At 51.7% G+C, this 15,906-nt stretch overlaps 1 protein-coding gene across 1 annotated transcript in view; it reads right to left on the reverse strand.

The window, feature by feature from the left end:
• Positions 1-14,693, reverse strand: part of LOC104079216 (kinesin light chain 1-like) — a gene marked incomplete at its 3' end in the record, with an annotated part of 25,351 nt that extends 10,658 nt beyond the window's left edge. Inside the window, exons 1-10 of the mRNA XM_009581172.1 lie at positions 14,530-14,693; positions 4,962-5,228; positions 4,536-4,766; positions 4,093-4,172; positions 3,782-3,988; positions 3,377-3,464; positions 2,883-2,984; positions 2,384-2,557; positions 2,125-2,224; positions 1,517-1,569 (exon numbers count right to left, since the gene is read on the reverse strand). Of these exons, the coding sequence (XP_009579467.1) occupies positions 1,517-1,569; positions 2,125-2,224; positions 2,384-2,557; positions 2,883-2,984; positions 3,377-3,464; positions 3,782-3,988; positions 4,093-4,172; positions 4,536-4,766; positions 4,962-5,210 (1,284 nt within the window). The remainder of the gene's footprint in view (positions 1-1,516; positions 1,570-2,124; positions 2,225-2,383; positions 2,558-2,882; positions 2,985-3,376; positions 3,465-3,781; positions 3,989-4,092; positions 4,173-4,535; positions 4,767-4,961; positions 5,229-14,529) is intronic.
• Positions 14,694-15,906: the final 1,213 nt, after the last annotated feature.

Raw genomic sequence — 15,906 nt, forward strand, 5'->3', positions numbered from 1 at the left:
AAGAGGGGTGAGGGAAAAAAGAACTGAAGGTCTGCAAGAGGGGTTTGATGCTTTTTAATAGGAGATGTGGAAACACAGCACAAAGCAGAGTGCAGCAGCCCCAGCCCCTGGGCCAGCAGTACAAGCAGGTCTGTGGTTACTGTCACCTGGCCAGGAAGGCCATGCCAACCATACCATGCCATGGAGCATAGGCACAGCTGCCCTGGGGACAGCAGCCCAAGGGGCAGGGAAAGAGGCTCAGCCCTTGCCCCAGCTGTAAAACAAATCTCACTCCAACTGTAGGGTAGGTCCCTGAGCCTGTTCTCTTGCCCCATAGCAAAGATTGCACTATCTAGAGTAAAGCTTGCATTATCTAGAGCAAAGCTCCACACTACAACTATCTACTTTTGACCTCTTAATTCTCCAAAGATACCATCAGGAGTGCCTCAATCCCAGACAGGGCAAGGGGAGCCTGGTCTCTACTCCAGCTTTGATTTCTCCTGCATAGGATGGTGCCGCAAAAAGTGTAATTTCTTTGCAGCAGGAAGCCTTCATAGGGCAGCAACTAGAGCAGTGCAAGGCAGAGCTGAGCACTGCCCTGCACTGGGGACCGCACAGGGCGGTTCAGTGGGAAGACACAGCATGCTGGTGGAAGGCAGCTGCTAGTGCCCTGCTCTTAGGACTTGCAGGATGGGACTGACCAGTCACTATGCCAAGCCTGCCAGCCTGCTGTCTGAGCCCATGTAGGGATGGGGCCTGCTCCAAGGGCAAAGGAAAAAGAGAGAGACAGTGTCTGCTCCCACTGCAGCTAGAGGACTAGACCGGAGCCCTTCATTCTGCTGCTTCACCCACCTGCCAAAAAGCAGGTGAGGTCTTAGGCTTAGGAAAAGCAGAGACAGGACTCTGATGCATTTATCAGAGCAGGGTAACAGGAACAACAGCTTCTTTGTCTCTCAGCCTAGTCCAAGGCAAGCACAACCCATGTCTATCCTCTTTCAGAGGCCAGCTAGGACATAGAACAGCTAGGGCCCACCCTGTGCAGACATCTTTTTCAGGAGGCTCGGCTCCATTTCCTAAGCAAGGTGACGGCAGCAGTTTCTTCTTGACCTCCATTTTTCCCCAGGCAGCCTTAGGGCTGCTTCAGAAGCGGGTTGTGCTCTGGGTACTAGCAGCTCTTTGGAACAGAGTGCCAAGGCCCTGCAGCACAACCCTGTGCCATCCGCCATCTTCCATCATCTGCACGCCCTAGAGGGATCACTAAAGCAAAAAGAGAGAGCATGCAGCCATGGCTGAGATGCTGAACAACGCCCTGTCCCAGGAAAAGCATCAAGCTCTCTGATGGGCCTTCCCTCCGTGCTGCCCCAAGGAGCAGCCATGCTCCAGACCCCTCGTGGCCTTCATCAGTGGCCATGGTAGCTCTTCAGAGTGCAGGAAAAAGGGTCTGGCTGTGATAAGACAGGATCAGAACCCCTGGATCTCCTTCCCCTCCCAGGGCTCTTGCTGCTATCAACAGCCAGCACCACCAGCTCAGACTCACCTTGCTCATCTCCTCTCTCTCCTCCGCGTGCATCCAGATTGGCTTGTGTTCATCTGTGTGGAGAAGAATGCAAGACAGCTCCGCTCACCACCTCACTCTGTTGCTCTGCCACTTCCACTGGGGCTCTGCCTCTTGCACAGCCCAGCACTCTGTCCCCAGAGCCAGCAGCTCACCAGAGGGAAATGACAAGCCTTCCAGATCCCCCTGGGTCACTGGGCCAGAGCCCCAAGAAAGGCAACCAACATTCCAAGGGCAGGACAGGGGAAGGAAGGAACAAGTCCTCCCATGGGGGAATACCTGTGCTAGGTGTACAGGAGAAACTTCAGCCTTTGCCTGGGAATGATTGTGCCACTTGCTATTCCCCCTTTTAGCCACAACTATTCCCAACCCAATAAAGACTGACAGCCAGAGCTCTCCAAGACCCCTTCTCAGAGAAGAGGTAGAGCAGAATAACACACTAGAATGGCAGTGTCTCAAGGGCTGCCCAAAGCAGGGGGCCTGCAAGGCATCCCATCCCTCTGCCAGGGGGATACCAGGACCAGCCAAGCCTAGGCTGAAAGCCAGGAGACCAAACTGCTCACCCTTCCCCAGCCCCAACAGGTACAAACCATCCACAGAGCCAAACTCCTTCACGTGAGCACGGGTAAGGATCTCCTTATACAGCACCTCTGCATCTTTGTATTTGCCTTGCTTCAGGTAACAGGAGGCCTGCAACCAAGAAAACAGCTCCAGCCCCACTGGGCAACACAGATTAACTCTGCCCCCACTCTTGCAGCTATCTCTCTGCATCTTCCAAGCACCAGGCAATGCTCACCTTTCCCATGGCACCACTTCCCACCCCCACATGGCATCTCCCCAGGGTCTCACCAGGTTGTTCTTGGTCTTGGCCACATTGGGGTCATCAGGACCCAGGCAGCTCTCATAGATCTCCAGGGCCCGGCAGTAATAGTACTCCACCTCATCATACTTGCCCTGGTTCTGGCACAGCAGGGCTAAATTGTTCAGCTGCTTGGCGACATCAGGATGGTCTTTGCCTAGGACCTAGGTAAACGAAAGAAGAGAAGCCACAAGAAGTCAACACTTAAAGACTGCAGTGGACTCCTGGAGTTAGCAGACACTGTAGTCCCTCCAGAACATTCCTATGTCAGACAGAAGCCAAGGACTAGGGAGGTGAAGAGGAGAAATTCGAGCTTCCACCTCCTGGAAAGCCTCTCTAAGGCTGCAAACACTGGAGAGATAGGAAAGGTGGTGGCAGAATCAGCAGCCGAAGAGACGAGGTATGTCCTGGATCTCCCAGGTGCAGTGAGGTAATGGGAGAAAACTCTCAGGGACAGCTGGAAGGAAAGAGAGCGTGGGAGACCAGTACCTTCTCACGGATCTCCAGGGCTCGCTTACACAGTGGCTCTGCTTCTTTGTACTTCCCTCTCTTGCCGTAGAGAACAGCCAGATTGTTCAAAGTTGCTGCCACCTGCAGAGACATAAGCTTCTCCATGAGACAAAGCAGAATCCAGTGGGACCAAATAAGGGGTGCAAGCAGCAGTAACAATGACTGCCCCGTTTCCTTCATGCCTGCAGTCCAGCTGCTTCTGAAGAGAAAGAGGTCCAGAGGCAGAAAGCTACCCTGCCTACATCGCAGGATCCAGGAGAAGCCAACTCCTGACAGTCCATACTGAACAAGACAGCAGGAAATACTGAAGCAGTGAAACAGAGTCCAACACCATGTGAACAGCACCCCTCACATCACAGAGCACACTGCTGTCCTTGGTAGTCCGGCTGCAGACACACCATAAGGGCACCGTTCTAGCCCCAGCAGCACTCACAGGTCAAGGGAAGTGACTGAAAGAGGAGGGAGACACTCACCGCTGGGTGGTCTTTGCCCAGAGTCTTCTCACGGATGGAGAGAGCATCATTCAAGAGGTGTGCTGCCTCTTTGTATTTATTCTGATCCCTGCAGTGCAAAGCCAACCAGTTATTTGGGATTTGGACACCACAGCCCATAGCAAGCAGAACTGTGAACAACAGTCCTCCTTCCACACAGATCCAGCCCCCAGAGCCCTTTCATTTCTCCATTCCTCCCTACCTTAGCCAGTCCCTAGTCATATCAGGGAGTTTGGCAGTCCAAATACCTCATCTGTGCCAAAACTTTTTTGAAAGACAAACCACTGGAAGCTGGGGGAGCTCACTGTCACCAGAATGTGCTGTCCTGGTAAAGGGGAAAGGTAGAAAGCTCTCCTGGCCCAGTCCTGCCCTCCGCACCATGCTCACCTGTACACTAGTGCCAGGATGTTGAGCATGGTGGCCACATCAGGGTGATCGTGGCCTGATGTCTTCTCCAGGTCCTCCAGTGCCTGCTTGCAGAGTGGCACAGCCACCTCATAGCGTCCCTGTGAGGCGTACTGGATTACAAGGTTGTGGAGGGTGCGCAAGCGTGCAGGAATCTCATAGCCTCCCTGCTGGGCAGCTGCCACAGCACTGCTGTGCTGGTGGGGCACTGCAGGCACAGAGGAATAAACAGGGGCACAGTTGGCACAGCAGGCTTGAACAGAGACAGCCAGCAAACACGCATGAGCAAACACTTACATCCAGGACCATGGTCCTCCTCCTCATTCGGGAACAGATCATCCAGAGAGTCCTTGGCGGAGTCGCCCTCCTTCTCCTCCTGAGAGGATGGGAATCACAATACTGTTCGTTCTCAGAGGAGACAGCAGCAGCTTGGGCTGAGTCAGCTGCCAAACTCTCCTCCCTGCTGCAGCCCACCAACACCCTCAACTTCCCCTGTTGTCTCTGCCACCATCTTCCCCACACACAGCAAAATTAATAAAGCCAAATTTCCCCAGCACATCCTGGCATGCTACTCCAGAGACACTGCCGCGTGCAGGCTCCCTTCAGTTACAGGCATTTCTGTGCACGGTAGCTGGGAAGGGGCAAAATCCAGGGCCATGCTATCACACCTAGGCAATCCTGCTGGTCCAACCTCCCCCACCTGCAAAGGTGGCTGCTTGACAGGATTAGGGCATACCGAAGGTGAGACATCCTCATCATACTTCTTCAGCTGGTTCATGAACTCAAGGTGTTTCTTCTCCTCCTCCAGCTGAGCCACAGTTTGTTCACTGCGCTGCAGCTTCTGCTGGGTGTTGGCAAGCTCATCGCGCAGCCACTGGTTCTCCTGGCACAGTCTCCGCACCTGAGCACGCAGCTTCTGCTTCTCTGACTCCACAGCATTCAGATGGTTGGACAATGCCATCATCACCTTGTCAAGAGTCGCAGTCAGTAACTACCACAATTTTGTATCTCCCTCACATGCATGCTTAGGGCCCACGCTCAGGGTCACGCTGCCCTTCTACACTCAGCCCCTTGCTCCCCCTGCAGCTTATGGGAAATGGCCACAAGCCCGCCTTCCCCTGTCCGTCCTGGGTAATACCTAGGGGTCACCCACCACTCTCACCTGAGCTTCTCCGAGCCCCAGTTCAATCATCTCCACTGACTTGCGGAGCAGGTTGGATTTCTCATGCACGAGATTGGCTTCTTCATCTTTCTTCAGGCACTTGATGGTCTCCAGCAAGCTGTGCAGGATGGAGTTGTGTTCATTCTTGAGTGCCTCCAGCCCTTGCATCACGAGCTTGGTGTTGGAAATGATTTCCTCTTGGCTTAGCTTGTCCAGTTTCTCCTCCCTTGGGTACACCATGGTGGACATAGTCCTGCTCCTGCAGCCCTACACAGAGAGAGAGACAAAATCTGAGCGCCTCAGTGCTGTTTCAAAGAGCCACAACCAGACACAAGTGTCACAGCCTCCTTCAAGCAGCCAGAGACAGTGTTCAACTGGGTGCCCACTCTAAGCCCTTCCCCTTTGTCTTCCCCTCTCCCTTTGGCAGTAGGCAGCGGTCGGGGCACGTGTCTCTGCTTCTGTGGCACGGAGTGCTGGCAACCAGTGCAGGTGGCACACATGGACAGGAGACAAAAAGGCTAAAATCAGTGCTGACCTCCTACACCCCCACACTCCCAGCAGCAAGGAAAGCTGATTTAGCTTCCATTTAAGAGCAGAAATTTGTAGTTGGCAGCTGGGGTTGCAATGCCTACACCTCCTGTCCACAGACCACTAATGCAAGGAGGCTGCCGGAGATCAATACATCTTCCCACTGCAGAAGAAAGGGAATAGAAAGTGGAGGGATGCCAGCTCAAAGCTTTCTGCTTCCTCAAAGGAAAATCTCCTGGAAGAGCATCTCAGACAGGGAGGCATCAGTGCCCATACCGGGCCAAACAAAAAATTCCCTGACTAGAAGAGTACACCCTGACAATCCCAGCCCTGGCACAGAACGGCCATTGTGGCCATAAGGGACATAACACCACCAGCATGAACTGAATCACGCCTGTGTGGGAAAGCTTACGTACATCAACTGCTACAGTTACACTAGTGTAACCCTTGCGTGGGTGTCAGCTTGAAACACTAACAGGTTTTCCAGCTTCATTTGCCCTGCTGCCAGCCCAAGGACTCCTCAAGGATGGCATAAGAACTCTGTACTCCTTCCCTGTCCCGTTCCCCCCGATATACAACAGGAGAGTACCAAGCTACTGCCTTTGCACAGGGACACCAAGTACTACAACCCACAATGTTAGCGTGGCTGCAAGATCCCTGCATAGAAAATCCAGGAGCTAGGGAAAACAGCAGGCCAAAGGGCGAGAGACATAAGAAGCAGGCAAGACCTCTTATAGCAGGTTGACAGTACCCTGGCTGCTCCACGACTCACTCATCTAACCCTCTCTCAGTCTCCCCCCCACAGCTGGGCCACCCCAGCAGCCTCTTCACATTACTCAGTGACTCACCACCCACCTCGCTATAGGTCACTCCAAGGCCAGCCTCCTGCAGGACTGAAGGCAGCCAGCTGCAATGCCCTGCAAAGGCAGCACCTGCCCAGCAGCACCTCTTTGATGCCCAGAGCTGGCAGGAGGCACTGCAACCTGAGCATCCAGGGCCCTGCTGGCAGGAAGCGGGCTAACTGCCCAGGCACTATGCAGGAGGAGGTGGGGGAAGAGCTGCTAGCAGATTTGTCTTTGTCCTCCTGCAGGACCCACCTCTGCATGGTTTGAGCTCTTTGTTTGGCAGCAGCCTTGTGCCTGGTTCACTGAGTGAGCAGAAATGCTGCCCCAGGTACAGGAAGAGAGAGAGCAGAGCTCTTCTTCTTGGCAGGGCTCCTCTCCTCGCCAGCTGTGTGCTCTGCCCAGGGGGGCTCCAGGCAATCCCACAGCTCAGCTACCACTACTCCTGCCCAGGAGTGGGCCCTGAGCAATAGGGGGTCCAGTTTCTTTCTCAATGCAGCACTGAAAGTGAAGATGGCAAACAGTGCTGGGGCAATTGCTGTAAGTACACACATCTTATTATACCCACCCATTTCCTCCTCTTTAGCCTCACTCTTCCAGAAGTTCCTTGAGTTGTTTTATAGGCCTGAGCTCTCCTCTCAGCTCCTCTTTGGTTTCTGTTCCAGTGACGCACATCCATTCCTCAGGAAGGGCAGCAAACTCTCGACACACAGCAGAGACCTTACTGAACCTCAGCAGGGCAGAAACACTTCATGTCTCTTAAAGACTGCGTTCCTGTTCATACCTTTAAGCAAGAGCCGAGTCCTCCCCCACCTACCCCAGACTCACAATGCTGACTTCACATTCACTTCATGATCCAGCATCAGCACCAACCCTGAGCCATACTTCACTGTATCCTTCACTTTTGGGTATCCGCCATGCTCCACATGCAGTTAACCTGTGCTTTGTGCATTTTACACTGAAAAGTCTCAAATGGACTGTGACATTTCCCAGTTTGCTTTGGAGAAGGCCATATGATAAGAATGGCATGAAAAACCTTACTGAGATCAAGATAGAGGGCACAGACTCCTGTTTCAAAGAAAAGAATACGTCTATTGAGAGTTGGCTGCCGTTCATATCCTGTGTTCCAAACTGATTCTCCAGGAACTGGCAGCAAAGCCAGGTCCATAATTCCCCTGGTTATTCTTTTTCCCACTTTTATAACACATGTGGTGGAGTGGTCGAGTGCTAAAGCAGCAAGGGAAGCCCTGCCTAAGGCAGACTTCTGCGGGTGAGCACAATTCAGGAAGAGATGTGCAACGATTCCCAGCTCCAGAGGAAGAGGCTGGCAGGCCAAAGGAGGCTAGCGCTGCCACATCTGGCAAAGCACTGTTGTCCTGCTCTGAAATGGGTCCAGCCAGCCTCCTAGGAAGGCTCAGCAGGCACTTACCTGCTTCCACAGAAGCCCAGGTAACAACTGCTAAAGGGTGAAAGGGCCCCGTCACTGGTTTCAGCCCCAGACTCAGAAAACAGGGAAATCAGGAAGTGGGAGTCCTCTGGAGCATAGGCAATGCTTGGGACACAAGGAGATCCCCAGGAGCAGCCTCATACCCAGCATACAACACAACTAGAGCTCTGCCCTAAGGCTCACACAGCTGTGCAGCACAAGTGCCTCTTCATCTGTCCCTCTGTGTACTGGGTCAGCTGTGAAATGCTGACAGTTTTCATGGAAGCATTACTTATGTCCAGAGATCTTGCTGCCATCTTTAAAAAGTACAATATAAATGCATTGGGAAGAGGAACATGTTACAAATAATGACAAAAAGCCACCAGAGCTTGCACCCTGCTAGATAACAGAGTCAGATAAGACCCGGATCCATAGAAAAATCAGCCTCATTAATTTCACTGTGCACAGAACTACTCCTCAACTGAGAAATCGCTGAGCTGTGTGTTAAACCACCAGTGCCTTTATTATAGCAACATCCCGTCTTTCTACTGCCCTTCCAGCAGAAAAAGCTTTAGGCATTTCACAGTCCCCACGATCAACTTGTTTTTCAGAACTATAAAGATTTCAGACTGAGAAGGGAAAATAATCAAAACGTCCTGACCCACAGCACATCAGACTCATCCTACCCTGCAACTACATCCTCAGATCCTCAAGACATACCAATACAGGCTCCTCTTCTCTCACTGGCTGTGCAAACACCTCTACACAACCCTGGTCTTTCTCCCCTAGGATGAAATCCTAGAAGCACAGCTCTGCTAGGTACCAACATGCTTCCAGTGTTCAAGGGTGGACAGGGGATTGTCCAGGCTGGACACAGGGTGCAAAACCTGAGAACAGCACAGGGGCTGTTCACTTCCAAGTACCAACAAGAAAACAAAGAGAAGACTGCAAAGAAGTCACTTAAATGCTGCTACCTCTTGCACAGCAAAGAAAACCAACAAACACTGGTGCGAGCTGACTTCTTATCTCTCCAAAGTGAGAATTCTTCCCTGCAGAGCCTTATTCCTAGCTCTCCCCAGTGCTGGCAGGTCCACACTCAGTGCCCAGCCCTCCAGAGAGGAAACACACTCTATGGCAACGGACGCCAAGGTCAGGCAGCTGTATAAGCACTCTTCCTACTCCCACACATTCAGTAAAGGGCACTGAGTGTCCTTTATCCAGGCAGAAAACACACTCGAAGGTTCCTGCAGAAAGGAGGGGAGACACCATCCTTTGCCTTTGGCAGGGCGAGGTTCAGACTGGAATAGAAAGAAAGAATGCTGGAGTGCGCAGCTCCTAGTTTATCCCGCTGCATTCCTCATGGCTCTCCAGGTGTCATGGCCCAGGTCTCCACCAGCACGTTTCTGCTGTAGTTGGCATGTCTTCCCTATTTATAGTGAGCTGCTAAAATAGCCTGGCTTTCCAGCAACACCCATCTCATCTCCCTTCCCCTGCTCCCATTTGGAGGAGTGCTGCAGGAAGACAGGGAAGGAACATGTGTGCACTGAGCTTTGCGGCAGTTGCGGCAATCAGCTGGGAATCCATCAGCTAGCACATCCTGCCAGGCAGAAAACTTCCTGCAGTATTCAAGTGCATAACTGGGAAATCACCGAGCATCAGCAATTTCAGCAGCCCACTTTTCTGCCTCTGAAAACTGCTCCCCCAAGCAAGAGCTTTAAGAGGAAAGAGCTGGAAGCTTCACTGCTTCTATCTTAAACCCACAACAGCTGCCACAACAGAAACAAGGATGCCAGACTAAATGGGTCCAAGTGAATCTTAAAGCTTAGATTATGATGCCCAATGCTAGAAGACTACAGAGAGCAAAAAAAATAAGGGAAATCAGGAGTCAACTACAATAGGGCAGAGACTTCAGGTCTACACATGCCTTAATAAATTCAGTTCATTTCACTATCTCCTCACACGTCCCTGGACCAAGTATATGTGAGACACAGGGTACCATCACAACTTGCACAAGAGATACTGTAAAGACAATAACTGCAACTTCCTTCAAACTGCAGATGGTCTGCCAGCACTTTCTGTGTAGAAGTGGGCACAGATTTTTAGCAGCAAACTCTTCTGTAGGAGAAGGTGATCTAAGGATATGGTAGTTGCAGAAAAACAGCTGGGTTCTGGAAAAAAGCTTCCTGTGGAAAAGAGTAAGTCTGACCCATAGCAAGAATGAGTGACCACATTCGGGAGATAGATAGCAATGGTAGCATTTAGAAATGGAAACACAGGGCTTAAAGTCTTTTCACAATAATTATCCCAGTCTCATGGTGTAAGACATGCTTTTGCTACCTGGAGAAACAGCAAGGTGATGTATTTGGGAAGCAAAACAACTTGATAAAAGCAGGGAGGGTGGTTTTTTTTTCCCTTTGGACCTCTGCCAGCTCATTACTGTTACACAACAGAATAAAGGGTCTCTGGAAAGACTGGCTGACCTCCAACGAAGCTAGAAGTGAGATCGCCAACATACAGCTGAGTCTCCACTCCTAAGGCATACTGCAACAAAATCTAGACCTAATACCTTGGACGCTGAAAAATAAAATAAAAGCAGTAAAAAGCAAACAGATTGCCAAAGTTGCAACCATCACAGAAGCTGTATCACGAGCACAAGTTTTCTCCTTATTTTGATACCATAGCGTCAGAAAGCAAACAGAGACTATAGAAGACTGCAGTCAGCTACGTAGAGCCTCTGAGGCTTCCACTGCACAGCCAGGACATATTGACACTGCCAGGAAACTTGCACACTGCCACGCCACTGCCAGAAGAGCCACTGTGCTCAGGGTCACTACCCCAGGCCACTTGCAACAGAGACACAGAAAAGGGACGAGCTGGTGCTGCTGAGCTGCACATCCAACAGTCAGCATTTCCAGAGCCGCTCCAATATGGGTAAAACAAGAAATATAATCAGCTCTGTATGGTGCCCAAGAACTTCAGAGCTAAGAGCAGCTACACACGCACATGTTAAGGCTTTAGAAACAAAGGCAAGAGAAGGATCTTTTGCAAATGAAGGGACAGATGGGTGTGCAGTCAGCTTCAGGGTAATGTTAAAAACCGCAACATGAACAAGAGCCAGAAATTAAAGGGCAAATGCTGGACTCCTAAAAGTAAGAACTGGTGGAATAATTGCAGTATATGGCTCCATCCTGGGATACATGCCTGCTGAGGTTCACGAATGGTGCTCTGCTAGCACTGCCAGAAATGCCTGGTACACCTCATGCTCCCTTAGAGCCACTAAGAACACACAAAGAGGAGATTAGTCAGGGGTCAGCACCCTGGGAGTTCATACCCAGCATATCTTTGAGCTGCAATCCCAAAGCCAAAAGATGTCACTCAAACTGATGTGCATGAGGTCCTCTGCCACCATTTGTCTCTGGCTCATGAGTTTCTCCACACTACTGCCAAAAAAGGGGGCACCTAGAGCCCCATCTTCTGCCTGAAGTTCTTTCCCAACCCCAGCCTCCAGCCTGGACCTTTCTTGCACTGCAGACAGTCTAGAGAGTCGAACCAACACACAAATGACTTCATGTACCATAGAAAGACTGTTGTGTTGCAACTTCCTCCCTAATAAAAGAGTCCATATGCTGTATTGGAAGGGATGCCCAGAGGTCTCTTAGAGGTCTCTGGTCCATCCCTTCACTCAAAGCAGGTATCTGATCAGGTATCTGTGTCTAGTCAAGGGTTGAGTATCTCCCAAAATGCAGATCCCACAAGCTCTTCAGACCCCGGTCCCATGGCTTAACCATCGTCATGTGGGAAGGGGGGGAAGAAAAAAGAAAAAAAAAAAAAAAGAATACTCATCTGAATTCCTTAGATAAACTCCTTATTACATTTGCCTTTGCTGAACACCACTCAGAACAAAGGGGCCAAGCACCACAGCACTAGAAACTGACCCTAGGCCCAGAGGAAGGGAATGCAGTACATGCCTCCTTTCAGCAGGGTCCCATGGAGACAGGGTCCCTCTGTCCCAGACAAGAGAGGCAATGCAATCCACCTCCAGCAGCAGAGCAGGGAGTGGAGGCAGAGAGCTGTCTCAACCACATTCTCCCATGCCCGAAAAACAGGACTCTCCTTAGCATCCAGGCACCCCCTCGCATGGTTTTAAAGCCAATCTCCAAGCCCAGAAAGGCTTCACCCAACCAGCTTCCCCAAGCTTTAGAGTCATGTGTAACTCAGTACAAGTTGACTATGCTGTTGGAGACAGTCCAGCCCTCCCTATCCCCTGGATAGGGATCAAGGCCAGGATTGCTTCTTTCAGCAGCAGCTGACACATGCCAGCTCTAGCTGAGTGTGAAGCTCCAGAGGTTTTTCTAGATACCGGAAGGCCTGTGTTGGGAAAGTCTCTGCTAACCAGCAGGCTGCAAGAGCCCGGGGGACTTTTAAATAGGACTAAGGAACTAGATTTGCAGCTCAAGCGGAAGGGGTCTCCCGCAATGAGATAGGAGGCTCCCTTCATACTCTTTCCATAAACACTCCTCTCTGTCCCAGAAGCTTCAGCTCCCCACCACCTACAATCTCTAACAGAAAACGCACTGTAGCGTAATCTTCCTGAAACCTAGAGCAAGGCAGTGGTAAGCTGGCTTTACAGGGACTTGGCCACAGTGACTCAGGTTCACATCACTACAGAAAGGACCTGGGAGCTTCCCATCCCCCTCCCACTTTCCAGCCCACAGCTGGAAATGGCAAGTCAAAAGCTACTACGGTTTGTTCTGATTGACCAGAGCGAGCAACTCCTGTGTTACCAAAGCATGATCCAATTCCAATAAGCATATGTGTTCTGAGGAAGACAGAGGAGATAGTCTGGTTGGCTTTGTATCTGATCACTTATTCCTTTCAAGACCAGAAAGGTCTTACTCCTTTCATTGATTAGCAATCAAAGAATACAGACATTGGAGGCAACAAGGGTTAAAAAAACAGGCAAACAACAACAACAAAAAAACCAACAAAACAGCACTGACATGTGCCATTAGCAGAAAGCTGTTTTGTTCCTTATTGCAGTTCATGCTGCAACCCCAGCTGGCCAGGGAAACATGCACCTTTCAGCAGGCCATTGGAACCACAACAGCAGTCCTCACCACCCCCACCAGCAAGCTTGTGCTGGCACCTCCAGATCAGCTGATAAGAACTTGTTTTTAAACTCTTGTTCATGTCTGCAGCAGCTCACCAAATCCATTCTACATCTGCTGTGCCTGGGACTACAGTGGAACACCATTAAAACCTGTTTCCAGGCTAGTGGAGACAAGAGCTAAGCAGCTGGAACGAAGCCAGGGCAAGCATCTCTTCCTAACTTCAGAATCTCATTGGGAGTCTCACTCTACAGAAGACAGAGTGAGAGCCATTACCTTGCCCTGACAGCATGAAGTAGTATTAAAGCAGGCAGAATAATTCCGAGGAGCCAGTGCCTCTGCAGGCATCTGTCTAATGTGAGGGCTATGCACTGGATGTGCCTCAGGAGTACAGGAAATGGCCAGGACGCAGCTGGGACCAGCAAGTGCCCTGGAGCCACTCTGTGTACCCTGAAGGTACCCTGAAGGGCTCTGGAGTGCCCACACTCCCTCCACGGTGTACCTGGGGCAGCTGCAAAGACCAACTGACTGCAGAGTGCAAGACTGAGCTATTATTTCCAGAAGCAAACGGGTCTTGTAAACCACAACAAGGCAGCCAAATTCACAGAGACAAAGCTCTACCTGCATAATAAGCAAAGAATCTGTTTTACCTCTGGCTCCCTTGACCAGCTGAAGTTCTAATGTGGCTCTTTCCTAGCAAATCAAGCCTTTATCCAGCAACTCTGCCAAGTTCAAAATCTTGCCACGTGTCCTTTGTGCCCTGAGAGCCATTTTGGTATTTGGGGTTAATGCTTTTGCTCCTACCTGCACATTCCTCCAAAACAGCAGATGAGAGAACATGTGCTTCCTGCTCCTTCTGCCAATTACAGCAAATCTCAGCCATGTTTGTTTACCCTGTGTCTGAGCTGGCCAGATCTTTGACCCAATGTGTGCTGAACACCACACTCCTTCCCCTCATGCAGAGGCAGGGGCGGGTACTTTCTAGGTCTCCAAGTGGCATGGGAGACAGGAGACCAAGGGCACTAGAGGAGACCCTAGCGTGGAGCCACAAGAGAGTGCCAGCTATGCAAGACACAGGGAAGCCTGCGGTTGCTGATAATGTGCTGCTGCCTCCCACCATTGTGCAAATTTCTCCCGGCTGCCTGGCCAGCGCATTCTGCTGCAACGCCATCCCCCAGCCCTTCTTCAGACACCTCCTCCCAGCCGCATCCTCTCCCTCCCAGAAGCTTACTAGCAATTGTCCCCCCCAATCCCCCACCTTTGGTAGGGTGTACCTCCACTTTGGAACAGCTTAGTAAGCAGTTTATTAATGGGAGGAAAGTTTGGGGGGAAACAAGGCTCTGAAAGTTTGAGAGCCATTGCTGTATGCTAGGAGCTGCCTCCATCATCGTTTCTCTGGCTTTGTCTGGCGCAGGAGGCATGCCTGCTGCGTATCCTTGGGACAAGCAAGCCAGAGAATCCCCTTCATCCCTCCTCAGTATCACGACAGAGAAATTCTGTGCCCACCTGGCTAACTGTAAGCTTCCCAAGGAGAAAAGTTTTCATCAGCTCTGCCCGAAATCGCACTTCAAAGCGGTCCTTTGTTACAGAACGGCTGGGCACCCTGCCCATCTCAGTCACCAGATGGGAATCCTCCCCCACCCCGCACCGCAGAGGAGCGGTACCTGGCTGCCTGCAGCGGCTTGTCCAGCGTTAGCACTCCCGGAGGCCCCAGCGCCGTGGAGAAGCACAGGCTGCGACGATGCACGGCTCCCACTGCGTCTGCTGTGCTGCCCTCCGGTTCTAGCAGAAGCGCAGGCACCAGGCGCTTGGCAGCCAACCACACTGCAGCAGGGGGAGGGGAGGAGATGCAGCCAGGCTCCAGAAACAGGACGGTCAGATGCTCTCCTATGAGCGCAGAAAGCGCCATGCACACCAAGCCCAGGGCTCCCTCCTCAGGGACTGACAGGAGCACCAAGGAGCAGAGCAGAACCCCCAAGCTGCTGCTGCATGCTGCTCAAGGGGCTCTACCCCACCATCAGGCTCCTGCTCAGACGGCCAAAGTCACCCCTGCCCTACACCCAACTAGCTCTGCTCTGCCACTCAATCTTATGGCAAAAGGTTTTACATCCTGTTTGGTATGACCCTCACCTGTGTCCCCACTGCTGACCCCATCCCAGCCCCTAAAGCCAAGTAGGTGGAGCTGCAGAGAACCCTCCAGCTGCGCTATCGCTGTGCCCACAGAAATGGCCAGATACAGGACAAGATCGCTGGGAGTCCTACTGTGTCAGCACTGCGCAGTGCAGAGCTGGGCCAGGCACCTCCTGGATGCGTTCGTTTGATCTCTAGATGCTTTATGCAGAGAGAGGACAAACACCACAGCATCACAGCATCCAACGCAGCCAGTGGATCGTTGCTACAACCATCCCATCCATGGTAACACACAACCTTCACAGTACTCTCTACAATGCTTCTTGAGCCTCCAGAGGCATGCTGTCTGCAACTATCTACATCTGCCTGAGCCAGTGCTTCATCGGGATTCCTGTCCTTCCCCACAGGTTTCCGCAGAGGGAGAAGGGCTTCAGGCATCCCAGGAGGGAGTCCGGCCTGTTGACACGCAGGCTCTCTCTTGCCTCATCTCACAACACACACTTCTTCACTAAAGCGTCTTACTGTTCTCCCTTCCCTAGTTCTGGAGGGCAAACCTGGCTGGCTATGGAGTACACACGGCTACAGCATGGTTAAAAAAAATTCATGCAAGTACATAGCAGGAGTGCAAACACGTATTATTTATCTTACACTGAAAGCCATTCCTGGCAGTGAAGACACAGCCTAATTATAGAGCAGCGAATCCCGCAGTCTGTGCCCACAGCACCCTGGAAACAGCCATGACTAGGACTTCAGGCTGTCCCACTGCTGACACAAACACACGTCTCCCTCAGGGGCTCCCGGCTTCTGCCAGCCGTCCCAGCACAGGCAGCAAGGCAGCTGGTCCGGCCTGCAGGGAGGCTGAAAGCACAGGAACCCGGGGAGCCAGTGCTGCCTGAGGAGGGCAGGAGCTG

This window comes from Fulmarus glacialis, unplaced genomic scaffold (genome assembly GCF_000690835.1).
Source record: "Fulmarus glacialis isolate BGI_N327 unplaced genomic scaffold, ASM69083v1 scaffold23357, whole genome shotgun sequence".
In the NCBI taxonomy this organism is placed as follows: Eukaryota; Metazoa; Chordata; class Aves; order Procellariiformes; family Procellariidae; genus Fulmarus; species Fulmarus glacialis.